Genomic DNA, 16,983 nt, shown 5'->3' with positions numbered 1-16,983 from the left:
CGTTAGTCATAATTTGACATTTAGCATTATTTAAAAGATACCCAGAGACCCTCCCAAATCGTGCCGTCTCATGTTCTTTCTCTATTATTGCAGCCACTGGGTCAGGAGTTACGACTGCTATATCATCGGCGTAGGCAAGTATATTGTACTCCCACCTAACATTTCCAATGACTTAATTGCTCTGTTATCTAACAGCTTTCTAATAAGTGGGTCAATATATAAAGCAAACAGCAATAGTGAGCACGGACACCCCTGCCTTGTGCCCCTCGAGATAAAGGTAGGCTCCGACTCCAACCCTGCTATTTGTAATTTGGCCATGAGATTTCAATATAAATTCTTAATAGCCCTGAGGAAGCCTGACCCAATATTGTTTTTACGCAGAACAGCCCACAAGAATGCCCAATGCACCCGATCAAAAGCTTTCTCTGGTCTAGCAAGATCACTGCCATGGTCCCTTAGCCACTTCCACGCCTTCCAATAGTGTAATTACTCGCCTAACATGATCAGCCGTACCCTTTCCCGGGATAAACCTGTGTTGCCATGGAGAGACTAGAATAATAATCACTGAACTCAGCCTAGTAGCCAAACCTTTGGCATAAAGTTTTGCGTCACTATTTACTAAGGAGATAAGGTGGTATGCACCAGGTAGGTTTTTAAGGAAAAACTATCATGTTCCCCTCCAACCACGATACAGGTGGTTGAGATCCTGCTTGCACACCCACAAATAGGGTGAGGAGCTCTTCCCTTAATTCCCCCCATAAAATACTTTAAAAACACTCAAGGGGGATCTTATCTGGGCCGGCAGCCTTACCACTTGAAAGGGCGTTGACAGCTGCTCTAATCTCCTCATCCATCAGAGGGGCCTCTAACTGCTGTCCCACCGAGATGCTAGCGAGATACTGGTTTATCTCATCCTCTTGCGGGTAAATTTCTTGCAAATATTGTTTCTGATACAATTCCCTGAATACCCATAAAACTTCTAGGTTGTCGCTCAGCACTTGGCCATCTACATCTTCAAGCGCATTAATACAGCCATAGGTTATTTGTTGCCTTACTTCTAAAGCCAGAAGCTTACCAACCTTTTCACTATATTCATAACATTCGATGTATAAGAAACTTTGCCGCTGCTGTTTTCATATAAGTTTTGGTGATTTTAGCTTTTACCACTGCAATCTTATTTAAAACTCCCAACATAGCAGAATCGTTTCTTACCACCTCCCCTATCCATAGTTCAAGCAAAGCGAGCTCTGCTTGCGCTACCTCCAACCATTTAGCCTGTGCTCTCTTCTTCCTTACACCAAATCTAAGGATCTCTCCTCTAATACCTGTTTTGAGCATATCCCATATTATATGGCTAGGGGCCGTGCCCCGATTTACCTCCAAAAATTCTGGAATCCAGGCCCTCATGTGTTGAACATATGATTGATCTACTAGCAACCCTCTATTAAATGACCAGGTCCTGACCTGAGGCCCATCATTCCCCAATCGAGCTTCCATAACCAACGGGTTATGGTCCGACATTAATCTTGGATGCTTCATAATCTATAGACCTTCCCGCAAAGTGGCAGTCACAAAAAAATAGTCTAACCTCACTAACTTCTTGTGCGGGAAGGAAAAAAGATAAATCCTGGATCTGAAAGTCTACATTTCTGCCAGATGTCAATCATTCCATGATTCAGTACTAATGTCTGTAAAGCCCGAAAAACCTTAGGTTTCCTCCTCTGGTACTTCGTTTGATCTTGAATAGGGTGGCCGTTATCGATGTGTACATTTAAGTCTCCGCATTCAATTGCTGGAGCAGACCAGGACGCAAGTTCAACATTGACAAGATCCAACACCTCCGAATCATCTGAATTAGATCCATAAACTGAGCAGAGTGTAAGTTTTTTACCCCCAATTAAACACTCCAAAAACACCCTTCGACCAAATTTATCAGTGAGCTTTTTTATAACCTTCAGTAACCTGATACGTGTTAATATAGTTACCCATTTAGTTGTTGTGCCCTGACTAGTATCTGCCAACAGCCACCAGCCAGGAAAATCCAGCAGATACTTCTGTGAGCCTGAAATATGTGTCTCCTGCATGCAAACTATGTTGGCCTTAAGGGATTTTAACCCTTCCCTCACCAACCGCTGCTTTTTACCATCATTGAGCCCACAAATATTCACAGTTGCTATACATAATTTGCTTTTCTGACCCATGTCCTAATCTTGAGTCATCCCCTTAACCAGGTCCCCAAAATACCCTTTCCAAACTCTGCAGCTGCCTGAAATCCACTATTTTGAACCACTACCCAGCTGTGTGACCCCCTATGAAAACCCTCCAAGCCCATGGCTTAGCCGAAGGCCAGCCCATCACCACCCCAACCCCAACCCCACCCTGTCCCATCCCCCGTCATGCTATGTGAGACCACCAGGCCGCTAGGTCCATAAGATGGAGTCGTCCCTTACCAACCGCCCAGCACGCTGCATATCTGCCCTTAAAATGATAGTCCCCTAGATGCTGCCGCTGATACCCAACCAGTCATACGCCAATTGTAAACCAGGGCCCCTCGGCAGTCCCATAAGCTGGTGATAACTTTTCCCCTGGAGCTTCAATTTAGCTCCCCACCAGTGCTCCTGTAATTTAATTGTGCCAAGGAGGGTTTAAATGCCAAGTCACATGGCATGGCAGTTTAAAACTGCACTCAGGCTGCAGTGACAGGCCTGGAACATGTTTTAAAGCGCTACTTAAGTTGGTGCACAATAAGTGCTGCAGGCCCACTGGTAGCATTTAATTTACCAGCCCTGGCTATATGGCATACCACTCTACAAGGGAATTACAAGTAAATTAAATATGTCAATTGGGTATAAGCCAATTAAGCCATGTTTAAAGAAGACAGAGAAAGCACATTAGCACTGGTTAGCAGTGGTAAAGTGCACAGAGTCCTAAGGCCAACAAAAACAAATTCAGCAAACAGTGGAGGGAAAAAGACAAAAGGTTTCAGGGGGGACACTGCAGAGAAGGCCAGGTTCAACAAACTAAAGATCGAAGAAATTAAGTGCAACATGCAGGTAGAGAGAACCTAGAGGAAAGACCAGAGAAGAAGAATCCATGAGAAAGGCATCAATGAGGTAAACTCTGAAAAAAGTGACATATTGGTAAGCCACTAGAGTCAGTGGATGAGCAAAACACCCGAGGAAGCCACTGATGAGTGGAAACCCCAGGGAAACCACAGATGGAGAGGATGCTTATGGCAGTCACTAATTAACCCAAACCCTAAGAAACCCTCATGTTAGGATGAACCCACAATGTGAGGTTTTAATAGGGTTTGGGACAATTAGTAACTCCCATACGGATCCTCTCCATGTGTTGTTTCCCTGGGGTTTTCACTCATCAGTATGTTCCCTAGATGTTATGCTTATCTGCTTCCTCTAGTGGCCAACTAATATGTGACTCTTCCAGAATTTCTCACATTTTTCTGTTGCTCATGGAGTCCCCCCAACTTGTCTATGCCTTGCATCTAGATTCCCTCTGCTTGCTGGTTGCACTGGATTTCTCCCACGTTTAGTTTTCTTGGGTGTCTTTGCACTGGTAGTTTCTACAAGATTTCCTCCCACCATTGGTTTTGTTGAAGTATCGGTAGCTAGCAGGGTACTTAATTATTGGGGAAAGTACATATATAGAGAAGTCACCTACAGAAAGTGCAAGAGGGGTTATTGCCTATCCACCAACTATGTTACAGCAAATTGTTACCTATAACAATTGCGTTGCAAACTGTAATATTGTAAAGTAATATGTGGTGCACTCTACAGCCACACTCTCCTAACAATTAATGCTGGTTTTTTAATACTGTTGTTTTTATCTTTGACATCTTCTACCATACCACAGCTGGCCCTGAATTTACCTTTGCATACTATGTACCAAATTTACTTCTACTCAGCTGAGTATGGTGGCTTATCTCATGTCCCAGTTTTAAAACATACTTGGTCAACATGATTTGACATTTAAGGAACACATCTATGGGTTACTGATGTCCACCTCAACTTAGAAAACATTGGAGGTTGTATTTGAAGTCACTGAAGCAATCTACAGCGCGTGAAACAATGTGTTTGGGGCAAGCTATTGAGTTCTTAGCCACATTATGCTTGGAGTTGACATTCTTTGTGAAACAAAGGACTCCCTTTTGAAATGCTTGTGTGATTTAAGACATTGCAATCAACCCTGCTATTGTACAGACTACATATAGGGCCTCATTCTGAGGCCGGTGGGCGGCGGTCGCCGCCCGCCTGGCGGGAACCGCCATATGGCCGCTCCGCGGTCGAGAGACCGCGGAGGCCATTCTGGCTTTCCCGCTGGACTGGCGGGCGACCGCCAGAAGGCCGCCCGCCAGCCCAGCGGGAAACCCCTTCCCACGAGGAACCCGTCGCGAATTTCAGTGTCTGCTAAGCAGACACTGGAATTCAAAGTAGGGCCCTCTTACGGGGGCCCCTGCAGTGCCCATGCCATTGGCATGGGCACTGCAGGGGCCCCCAGGGGCCCCACGACACCCCTCTCCGCCATCCTGTTCCTGGCGGTCAGAACCGCCAGGAACAGGATGGCGGTGAGGGGGTCGGAATCCCCCATGGCGGCGCAGCAAGCTGCGCCGCCATGGGGGATTCCTCAGGGCAGCGGAAAACCGGCGGGACACCGCCGGTTTTCCTGTTCTGACCGCGGCCATACCGCCGCGGTCAGAATGCCCTGCGGAGCACCGCCAGCCTGTTGGCAGTGCTCCCGCCGACCCCGGGGCCGGGGCCGGGGTCGGAATGACCCCCTTAGTACTGCTGCATGCACTGAAATGTTTCTAAGGAAATGATCTTAAAATGATCAGATATGTTTGCTTTGCCTATTATTATAATAGAAATACATGGCAAACAAAACCTTATTTACCCTGTAGAATACTGTGAATCACTTGCAGTATATTCATATTCGTTATGGTCTTCAACCAGTTTTGGACTTGACAGTTGCTAGATATTTTTACTTTTGTTTTCGGATAAATGTTGTTCTTACTCTATTTCATTACCCAGTTATGATGTGAAGTTTTGGTTTACCTTATACTTAAAAAATATAACTGTAAGGTGAAGGATGGTCCTATGAAATCTTTACACATTTGTCACCAAATTCTGACTGCAAAATATTTTTTTTAATTTTGGAACAAATTTAGGGCCTAATTTAGATCTTGGCAGTTGGAATACTCTGTCAAAATGTGATGGCCATCCCGTCCGCCACATTACGATCCACATAACAATATTTATAAAAACAATGCACATGGTAATGCATAACAAAGAAATTAAAAGAAAAGAACACAAACTATGTTAAGTTAAATGGAAAAATGCAACACTCAGTGGACCTTAACAGCAGGAAAGAAACAGATAGCTAATCACAGCATAATACAAGAACAGAAACTGCTTAACCTGTCACATATTCATCATGCCAGACAGGTGCTCGCCGGCCCCTTTCATGACCCATGCAATTTTTTTTCCAATCTCACTTTCTTCAGACCAAGCTCTCTCCCCTCCATAGACCCTTTTTTCAAAAGCAATCAGCAACCTTCACTACTTTCCTGTAGTTGCAAACATTTCTGTCACTCAATAATACCGTTTAGGAATAAACTTTCTTCACTTGCAATAACTCTGTAAATCTTGATAAACCCTTTTCATCTTTCTACCCTTTCTTCACTAGCACCGATTCTCCTACTAAAATTTCTCCCTGATATCTGTTGACCTTCCCGACAAGTCATCTACATAATTTGTTTTTCTACACCTTGGAGACCTAATCTCTTGCTTTCCTTCCTTACATAACGTCAAAAGGTACTTTTCCTGTGACACTGTTAGGTGTATTGCAAATTGCCCACACCAATTTCCTGACAGCACACCTCCACTGGTTACCTTGACCTAACGCTTACCGTAAACCCTCTTGAGGATTCCATTCCATCTCTCAACGAGACCAGTACTTTGGGGGTTATATGATCTTATGTGTTACACACCTTTGGGTTTCAAAACCTCCTTCCTTTCAAGGGAGACAAACTGCACCCTCTTGTCAGTCACAACACATTCTAGTGTTCCCACCCTTTCCCATATCTCTTCCTAGAATCTGATAACATCCTGCATAGACATATCAGTAAACTCAACCTCTGACCATTTTGAAAAATAGTCAGTGACTACCAAGGCATATTTGGGAAATTCCCTAGACCTCTATAAGGGTCAGAAATGTCCAACCTAAGTTTTTTCCATGGGGAATCCATTTTGTCATTCACAACCGGAAGATACTCCACCATTCCTTGTGATTTATCACTCCAAGCACACGGAACACACTCTCAAATTGACCTTTCTACATCCCTATCTGTGCCCGGCCACCAATATTCCATCCTCACTCTCTGCTCGGTGGCACTCATGCTTGTGTGTCCTTCATGAGCCAACCTGAGTATGTGGTTCCTTAATCTTTGGAGAGATTCTGCTATATCCGGCACCTTCCCTTTGGTCAATCTCTTGACATATATCCTTTGATCTCTTGTAAAATACCATCTTCCTTTACTGACTAGTCCCACTCCTCATGTGATGTACGCCCCTCCATGAGAACATCAACACTTGCTAGCAGTCCATCCTCCTACCTCTTATCTACTGCAGCCTGATTGTCTAATGATACCTTAACAGGCAGTCCACCACCTCATTCTTCTTGCCAGGAACATATTCTATCCTGCATGTGAACGGCAACAATTTTAAAACACCTTGCGTGATCCCAAAGGATGATGATCAGTGTGAATAAAGAAGTCTGTTCCCCGTACAAACTTCCTGAAGTGACTCACTCCTTACCAGCAAGCCAAACTCTCTCTTTCAATCATAAAATATGACAACTCTGCCCCATTCAAAGGTTGTGAAGTATATGCAATAGTTACCTTCCTACCGTACATGTACTGCATTAAGACCGCCCCGAACCTCACACTGATAGCATAAGTACACCTTTTATTTTGGTCATGTGTGTGAAAGGGTTTTAAAGCAGGAGCCAAAGTGATACTCTTCTTCAGCTGTACAAACTCACTTTCACATTCTTCCCCCACTCAAACTTCCCCCACTCAAACTTGACATTCTTTACTATTAACTTCCACATGCCTTTGGTTCTATCTGTCAACATCTGGACAAACCGGAAATAGTACTCAGCCAATCCCCAAAATTGATGTAATTGGTCCTTATTCAAAGGCAATGGGGCATCTTTTATTGCCTTGACCAACTTCAGCTTTGGGGCCACACCATGCTCATCTCTTCAGTGACCCAAATATTCAACTCCACTTGTCCCGATTTTATATCTGTTCAACCTGATAGCCCAACCATGCTTGTGTAGTGTTGCTAAGACAGAGCGTAAGACCTTATCATGATCTTCCTCACTTTCACAAAACACTAGAATATCATTGTGGCAGTGTGTCACCTTTTTCTCTTTCTTCCATAGTTGATGCATGACTTTCTGGAACACTGTTGCAGCCAATACAAATAGCATATGTCTGAATCAACAGGCCTCATCTGGTGTAATAAATGATGTAAGAGGCTTTGACTCAGGGTATAAAGAAATCTGATGACATGCTGATGACAAATCCAGTATGGAGACAAATTTCACTCCTTTGATTGCCAACAACATATCACCAATGTTAGGAAAAGTATGGCAATCCACCCAATAGCTTCATTGAGATTACAGTGATCCACACAAAGTCATAAATCTCTGTTGCCCTTCCTTGCCAAAACAACTGGGGCCAAGCATTTGGAACCCTCAATCTCCTCTAAAATGCCTTCTTTACACAATCTTCTCCGTTAACTCTGCAAAGGCTCCCTCAATACCACAGACACAGTGCGCTGCTTATGCGCCCTGGGACATGCTCCATCTTTCAAAACAATTTATGCCCAAACCCTTTCAGTAAACCTAACTCTACCTTGAATACTTCTGGAAATGTCTCCACCCACACATTGTTATCAACCACATCAATCCAAATATTGCAGAATGGGTTGTCTCTATCGTTGGAATTCTCCACTTCTGACACTTCATCAACTTTTCTATCATCCAAAATATTGACAGAACCCTTATATCTTGAACTATTCCCTGCTATGATATCCCTCCTGTTGGAAATGCCGCTCTCTACAGAGTCACCCCCAAACCTTTTGCTTTCCTCCTCCTACTTTTTGCTGGATTTGTCTTGTTGGCCTTAGGACTCTGTGCATTTTACCACTGCTAACCTTGCTAAAGTCCTTGTGCTGACCCCTAAATATGGTTTAATTGACATATATCTCATTGGCATTATTAATTTTCATGTACGTACCTTGTAGAGTGGTATATCATATACCCAGGGCCTGTAAATTAAATGCTACCAGTGGGCCTGCAGCACTTATTGTGCCACCCACTTAAGTAGCACCTTAAAACATGTCCCAGGCATACCATTGCAGCCTGAAGGCAGTGCCCCACTGTCATGTTGACTTCGCATTTAAAACCTGTTGCCAAACCTTAAACGCTCCTTTCATTACATATTTCACCCCTAAGGTAAGCCCCATGTAGACCATAGGGAAGGGTGCTGTGTAATTAAAAGGTAGGACATGTACATTTTAGTTTTACATGTCCTAGTAGTGAAAAACTCCCAAATTTGTTTTTTTACTACTGTGAGGCCTACCCCTCCCATACAATAACATTGGGGATTCCTTATTAGATTTAATAGGTTGTAATTCCTACACCAGAGGTGGTAGATGTATCATGTTTGCTATAACTATGAATTGTAATGATAAGCCCTTTTTCATGGTAAAGTCGAATTTATCATTACAAGTTTGAAAATGCCACTTTTAGGCCTGCAGTATGCCTTAGGTCAAATGACTGAGTATAACTGACAGTTGAGATTTTGTGAATACACCCCAGACAGTCACACAATTGTGGGATTAGCGGAGCCTCAATGGGACAAATACTGACTTGATGGAGGGCGGAGGTAAGCACGGCCCCACTTGCACCTGAATAGGCTGGGCTCTGCTAGCCTGTATTGTCAGTGCAGCCAGATAGGAGCAAAGGCACGGGAGGCAAGCACTTTCTGTAACTTCAAAGAATCCTTCTGGAACTTTTCAGGGCACCAGTGTATAAAATTAGGGCTTTCAGACCAACTAACAAGTTACTTACCTTTGGCAATGCCTTATCTTGTGTATACACACTGACTAGCCATCAGATCCCTTACCTTAGAATTCTCCCTAGGAGCCAGACTGGATCTAGAAACATCTTTCAACAGTACTTCTACCCATCGGTAGAGGGCGCCATGTGACTCCATATGAACGCCGTCTACCGGATATGTAACCAACAGAGTCCACATAATCCCTCCTCTGACATGCTGACGTCACTTTCTTCTGTGACCAGAATCTGCACAACCTAAACAACATTCAAGAGGAAAATAAACATGTATAGCCCTGAGATAGGAGCTGTACCTGTAAAAGGGCTAAGGACCAAGGTGCAAAAAGACCACAAAAATCACTTAGACAATTGTGAGGGCCACAGAGGATATGTAAAGAAGGGGAGCAATCCATACACGCTGCCTCAGCAGGATGCATAGGCAAAACCAGCAACAAATAGAAAGTCAACGCTGGTAGGAAGAGTAAGTCAAAAAACAGAGGGCACTTTTCCAGGATCACCAACAGAGGAGCTGTCGAGAAGTGTAATATAAGCGTAATGCATATAAAAAGGGTCAAAAAGAGACACAAAGCGTACCATTTGTGCAACAGATGATAGAGAAACAAAGAGATCGGAAAAGACACATGCCGAACACCAACCTTCACACATAGTGCAGTGTATGTTAAAAGTGGGACAAGTACTGATGTGTTTTGCATGTCCTAACAGTGAAATACTGCCAAATTCAGGTTTCACTGTTGCAAGGCCTATCTCTCTCATAGGTTAACATGGGGGCTGCCTTTAAATATCTTTTAAGTGCAGTTTCCCTTTGAGAGCTGAGAGAAATGTATGGTGTTTCTGAAATCACAATTTAAAAATACATCTTTTGATAAAATTGTTTTTTAAATTATCTGTTTGAAAATGCCACTTTTAAAGAGTGGGCATTTTCTTGCTTAAACCCTTCTGTGACTCTGCCTTCTTGTGTATTCCCTGGCTGGGTCAGACTGGCAGTTGACCTGTTTGTGAATCCCCTCTAGACAGTGACACAAAGGGAGCTGGGGTGTAGCCTGCATATCCTGATGAGACATCTAAGCTAGAGTGGAGGGAGGAGTGGTCACTTACACCTGAATGGGCTGTGCAAGGCAGTCTCCAACCCCCTGCTGTGTGTCAGGGCTAGGCCTGGGAAAGGCGGGATCTTGTGAAACTTTCTTTTGAAGTTTGCCACTTTAAAGGCAGAATGGGGTATAAGTAGTTGACCCCAAACCCCAGATTTTTAGATCACTTCTGGAATCAAGAGGAACCTCTGCCAAGGAGAAGAGCTAAAGAGCTGGAGGAGGAGTACTGCCCCTTTGCCTGTGCTTTGCTGGATTGGCCTTCAGTTGCTGCTTCTGCCTGAAAAGAGGACAAGGACTGGACTTTGTGGTATATTCCTGCTTGTAAAGAATCTCCAAGGGCTTGGACTGAGATTTCCTCCTGTTTTGAAGTCTCAGGGCCATCAAAGACTTCCTCTGCCAGCACCTGGACTCTCTGCTGAGACTCCTGCCAAGTGGTGCCCCATCCAGTCCCTGTGCCCTTGAGAGGTGAAGTTGGCAGAACAAGGACTGAAATCCATGCACAGAACACCGTGTGGGGAATATTTTGACACACCACCTGCAACGCGGCTGAAAAACTACATGCCACCTGCTTTGCGGCTAAAATCGACGCTCCACCTACATCGCGGCTGGAAGATCGATGCATCGCGACTGGAGAAACGATGCAACACCTGCTTGCGGCTGCTGCTAACTACGTAAACCCCTCGCAGCGTGGTTTTCCAACACTGTGTGGCCGGATTTTGCACGCATCATCGATGGCATCATAAATAAATGCAAGCCTGAGCAGATCCGAGGTGCCCCGTCTGGAAATTGACACATCGTTCTCTTGCGGGAGAGAAAAACAACGCATCGACTACCCAACTGAAGAAAAAACTACGCACAGCCTTACTTGCGAGCAAGGAATTGACGCATCATTGACTTTTTCAACGCAAACTCGCTCATGCAGCTTTATTTTTGTCACAAACCAGGTACTTAGTGTAAAAACAACATTTCCATTGTTTTCTATGGAGTAAGGCTCTTTTTACTTTGAAAATTCATAGCTTGACTTGTGTATGTTGGATTTTTGTTGTTTTGGTATTGTTTGATTTTGATCAATGGTACCTATTTTTCTAAACTGGTGTGTTTTATGGTACAAATAATTTAGGCATCGCCTTTGAGATAAGCTTGACTGCTTGTGCCAACCTACCAGCATGGTGAGCAGGGGTTATCTTACATGAGTATCTCCATTGCCCTGACCAGAGTGAGGGTCCCTTCTTGAACAGTACCAACCAGAGACCCCATTTCTAACATCCATGTCAAGGTGAAAAGGAAAGCACATCTACAGACGCAGATACACAAACTAGAGCACTAGGCAGTTTGAATATAATAAGAAAAAGCACCTGCTAGGAGCAGGAACACCACAACGGGTGTCATACTGGAAGCAAGAAGCACACTGCCCTTAAACTCAATAAAAAGAAGCAACAGGGGAATAAAACAGGCCCTGAACAAAGAAAAGAAACCAATACAGATTTGGAAGACCCTCCTGGACCCTCTGCCAGATTTGAAGACCACCAGGAGGCTTCAAGACTGAGTGCCACCATGAACATCTCTAAAGCCGTGTAAAGCTGAGTCGATATGTGCACCAAAAAGTGAGGTGCCATCAAAGTCATGTCAAGTAAAGATGTCTGCGCAGACTCAGAAAAATTGGATGGATGTAACCATGCCCGCCGACACAGAGTCACTGAAGAGGCCATAACCCTTCCAACAGAATCGGTGGTATCCATACCACATCTGATACTAAGCTTAGCAGCTTGCTGACCATCCCGTGCTAAGGGAACTAGAACATTCCTAACCTCCTCAGGCATAGAAGGCAAAACGTGGTCCGGCGAGTCCCACAAGATGTGGGAGAAGCAAGCAAGAACACAAAAAGTGTTGATTGAACGCAGGGCAGAGCTAGATGAAGTGAAAATCCACCTACCGAAAGCATCCAGCTGTCTGGCCTCTCATTTTGGAGGGACATGAGTAAGACTCTGCAGCTTAAGCAGTTTGCACCACAAAACTTTGAGCAATTGGATGCAGACAAAGGCAACATGGATCCTCTGGGGCAGGTGTGTCTCTATATGAAATAGATCATTTCACAAGGGGGGCAGATACCAGTTGGGCCCAAACCCCGAGAGGATATCATAAAGAGCCTCACAATAAGGAAAGACTGGCTCTACAAAAGACTGGTAAGAATTTAAGACATTAAATAAAGGGTCCATGGACAACTGAACAGTAGGAAGTTGTAAATGCAACACTTTGGAAATACGCTTTAACATGTCTGCTAGAGCAGAATTTTGTCCTGAAGCCAACACAGGAGATGATAGGATGCTGGAAGCCATGCAGGAGTCCAGGTCACCAGCATTGCCAAAGTTAGATAACCAACCCAAATGGGGAAGCGGAATGGTGTAGGTAATGGGAGACAGACAATCAAACCCATGCCTCTCCAATTGACGAACTGGAGGATGGACCAAAATTATATTAGAAAGTCCTGCAGGACGGAACGACTAAAGTAGCCGTCTCTGCGGACCTGACTGTCCAGGCAGTAATGTTGAGTAAAGCTGCGCAAGGATGCCCAAGTTGCTGCCTGACAGATGTCCAGGACAGGAACTCCACGTGTTAATGCTGTGGTAGCAGCATTTGCTCTGGTTGAATGAGCACGCACACTCCCTGGAGGTTGCCTATTTGCCAATGCATAGCATATTTTGATGCATAGAAGCACCCATCGGGAGATGGTATGCTTCCGCACCGCCTTCCCTTTCTTCGCATCCACATCCCCAACAAAGAGTTGATCGTCCACCCGAAAATCTGTAGTGCGATTAAAATAGAAGGCCAGCACTATTTTTAGATCCAGACGGATCCTATCTCTCCTCCTCATGAGAAGGATTTGGGTGCGTGTAAAAAGTAGATAAAGCAATGGATTTGCCCACATGAAAAGGTGTGACAACCTTGAGAAAGAAGTAGCTCACTCACTCTGCAAGCAGAGGTGATAGCCACCAGAAAGACAGTCTTGAGGGTAAGGAGCTGCAGAGGACAATTGTGTAACGGCTCAAATGGAGCACACATCAAGTAAGGGAGGACAAGATTGAGGTCCCACTGAGGCATAATAAATGGAGTGAGAGGATACAAATGAGTAAGTCCTTTGAAGAATCTCCCCACAATAGGGGATTTGAAAAGAGAAGGTTTATCTGGCAATCTAAGAAAAGCTGATATAGCCGATAAGTAGCCTTTAAGAGTGCCCAAAGCAGAACCCTGATGGGCCAAGGAAATAATGAACAACGGAACCTCAGAAAGCATGGCAGAGAGAGGATCAACTGACTTGTCCATGCACCATGCCACAAATTTATGCCAGCGACACGCGTATACTGTTTTGGTGGAGGAACGCCTGGCTGCCAAGATAACATCGCAGACTTCAGGTGGAAGGTCAAATGCCGTCAACTGCCTCCGCTCAATCTCCATGCAAGAAGGCGGAGGCTGGACAGGTTCAGGTGAAGAACCATCCACTGCTGCTGCGACAGAAGATCCTCCTGAAGGGGCAGTCTGATCAGAGGATCTGTGGCCATGCTCAATAGTTCAGGATACCATACTCTTTGTGCCCAGTCCTGAGCCACAAGAATGACTTGGGCCCTGTCGTTCTTGATCTTCTTTAGAACTCTGGGAAGAAGTAGTATTGGCAGAAAGGCGTATAGGAGGCCTGAGCTCTACTTGAGATGAAAAACGTCGCCGAGCGGGAACTGCCTTGGAAACTCCAATGCGCAAAAATGCCAACATTGCGCATTCTCTGTGGATGCAAACAGATCTAACCAAGGCTCTCCCCACTGCTGAATGAAGCCTTTCGGCACCTCTGGATAGAGACGTCATTTGTGATTGTTTATGCATCGACGGCTGAGTTCGTCTGCTCTGGAGTTCAGAGAGCATGCCAGATGTTGAACCACCAGAGAAATGGTCTGATGTGCCAGCCACGTCCAGAGGTGCAACGCCTCTTGACAAAGGGTCAAGGACCCTATACCCCCCTGTTTGTTGCAGTACCACATGGCAGTGGTGTTGTCCGTGAACACCTGCACCACTTTCCCCTCAATAGAGGTAAAGAATGCTTTCAACGCAAGTCTGATCGCCGGGAGCTTTAGCAGGTTGATGTGAAGTCCAGACTCCGCAAGAGACCAGAGGCTACTGATCTCCGCCTCTCCTCCAACAATCACCACAAATTTGACAAAAGTGTTGAGGCTAGTCAAAAAGTGACCAGGGTAGCTGTCTCCGGATCACCGCATGGCGCGGAAAGAAAAGAACTGATGTCACCATGCCGATGCGGTGCCTATATTTGACCCCGACGTCATCAAGGTGACCACAACGTCAACGACGGATGAGGAGTCGACCGAGGCCACCTACCAGCATGCAAGGGTGCTACTAGAAGAAAAGTCTCTGCATCCAGTCTGACACCTGGGGAAATTATAAGGCAAGGAATCTGCAACTCGAAGTCTCTATCAGATATGCCAATGCTTTAAACATCATCCACCAAAACGGACGGATGAAGACGTACTAAGGGTCCCATTAGCTGTGTGTGATTAACAATCACAAATACCCCTGAGGAAGGGTTATTGAAACCAAAATGAATTGGGACTGGTATATTGTTTAAAGTGTTGGCATTACTACACATAATATGAATTGACTGATGAGCAGCCGTAACACAAATTTGTTCAGTGGGTGAAAGAAAGGGAATGGTGAGGATTGAAGCTTGGAAGTCAGCTCTGTGGATTTATGTTGTTTGTGGGGGAGGTTTAAGGGTGGGGTGTTAGGTTTGGTTTTTGTATTAGTTTGGCGATTAATTTTTATATTGTAAATGTTTTAAAGTAGTTTCAGAAGTGCATACCTGTCCAATAAAGCAGCCTTTTACTCTCTTAACCTGGCCTGGTCATTTCGCCGTCTCGCCTGAAGAATCCTGCTCCACATGCTGCTGGTCCCGGGGGTTGCTCTCCTCCCTAAAGAAACGTTTATCTCCCCATCACCAGTGAAAAGATGTCCCTCCGGAAGTGGTAAGAAAAAGTACTCCATTGATTAGAGTACAAAGTTAACAAGGAGGGAGGTATCAGCAGCAGTCGGTAAACAACTTTCCCCGCCTGTGCATTCGTCACTAGAATCCTGGGACTATTTTAATTGGAATGTGATCCCCACATCACACTAGACATACACTGGAGAATACAAAACATAAGAAGGACAGCGCAGGAGGGTACTCCTCCAAAGAACTGCTTAACGATTGAATAAAAAACACACATTGGACACATAAAACCAAGAGCAGGATAAGAGGTTCGATACCACTATATTAGTAACAGCCCAAAATGGAGATGGTGAATAAGGTCAGGATCATAAGCAGGTGTCACAACCACAAGGCAGATGCAAAGCCTTCAACCCTCCTTCTCTGGCAACAACGGCCTAAGTGTCTTTGTGAGGTGCCTTCCTTCCAGGAGGAGACGGGGGTGTTAGTAAAGAGGAAGTACCTGGAGTCCCAGATTCCATCTGGCGCTGAATGATGCCGATTACCGCGATAGCTGTGATGACAATGACGCCCATCATCTGAAGACGGATATTCAGCCACTGCATCACTGTGTTACTGGCAAACTTACATTGCTGGTTTCTCTCCAAGTGCTCCTCATTCTCCTGCTCAAACCTGCAGGGGACCACAGCAAGGATCAGAGATCTGTAGACCTACACATAGAGTAGAGTTGAGTAGCGCTACAGGTAATTATCAGAGAATTTCTCCACGGACACAATGTTGTCAACCCGATATATCCAAATATTGCACAATGGGTTTTCTCTATCGTTGGAGTTCCCCAACTTCCCCCACTTGCAACATAAACTCTCCTGACACCTCAAAAAACTTTTCCATCATTCAAAATATTGACAGACCCCTTATATCAGAACAGAATTGAATGTTCCTACATATTAACGATAAACAGGATCCAAAACATCCACTACTGATGATAACCAGAGCGAGAACAATTACCTTTCTTGCTCCTCCTCTGACTAGCAAGTACCTGCAGCCACTGATAGGACCACAAACGGTCTTTCAAAAGAAACCACTCCTTTTAGTGCCACGTCACAGCAAGGGCCCCTTACTCACACAGTCTCTGCCTCACCAGTGTATCCCCAACTGTTCCCATCGAGCCCCAACATCGTATTTTCTAATGTGTGCAGGTTTAGCACATACTCTGAAAGGATGGTTGGCTGGGTGTTGTGAAGAAACAAGAGCAGGGGCCACGAACAAGAGCAGAGGACAGCAAAACCAGAATCACCCAGAAGTTCCTATTCCACTTTCATCCTGCCCCCCTGACCATTTCTTCTCAACTTGTTGGGACACTGATTGTAAACCACACGCAGAGGTGGAGACATCATATGCTGAAAAGGTATGACGTAAACAGACTGCTTAGAACCTGATGACCAAAAAACAGGTTTTCTTTTCTTCAAGGTTGTATCTAAGGAACAATGTTTATAAAACAACATGCCTGGCTAGGCCCACTTGACTGCCTTACAAAGTTTCTGCAATGGATATGTGTTTAAAAAAAACTAAATTCTATGAATTTCACAACATTTGGATATGAATTCCTGCCAAGGAAGAATTATGACACTTTATCTAAAGGTTTAAATGCATTGTAGGTCTGAAGAAACATCTGACCATATTTAGGGAATTGCACTGGAAAAAAGATGGTGTACAAAGTTTATTTACCAAAAAGAAGTTTAAGACTGG

General features: G+C 44.7%; 1 protein-coding gene across 1 annotated transcript in view; it reads right to left on the bottom strand.

Annotated features, from left to right (window-relative positions):
- The window catches only part of LOC138296821 (ATP-binding cassette sub-family C member 10-like), a 669,768-nt gene that overhangs the window by 104,928 nt on the left and 547,857 nt on the right, over positions 1–16,983 (bottom strand). The window contains exon 16 of the mRNA XM_069236276.1: positions 15,737–15,906. Coding sequence (XP_069092377.1) covers positions 15,737–15,906 — 170 coding nt within the window. The remainder of the gene's footprint in view (positions 1–15,736; positions 15,907–16,983) is intronic.

This window comes from Pleurodeles waltl, chromosome 5, assembly GCF_031143425.1.
Source record: "Pleurodeles waltl isolate 20211129_DDA chromosome 5, aPleWal1.hap1.20221129, whole genome shotgun sequence".
Taxonomy (NCBI): domain Eukaryota; kingdom Metazoa; phylum Chordata; class Amphibia; order Caudata; family Salamandridae; genus Pleurodeles; species Pleurodeles waltl.
Note: the sequence above shows the minus strand (reverse complement) of the source record. Positions and strands in the feature narration are given on the sequence as shown.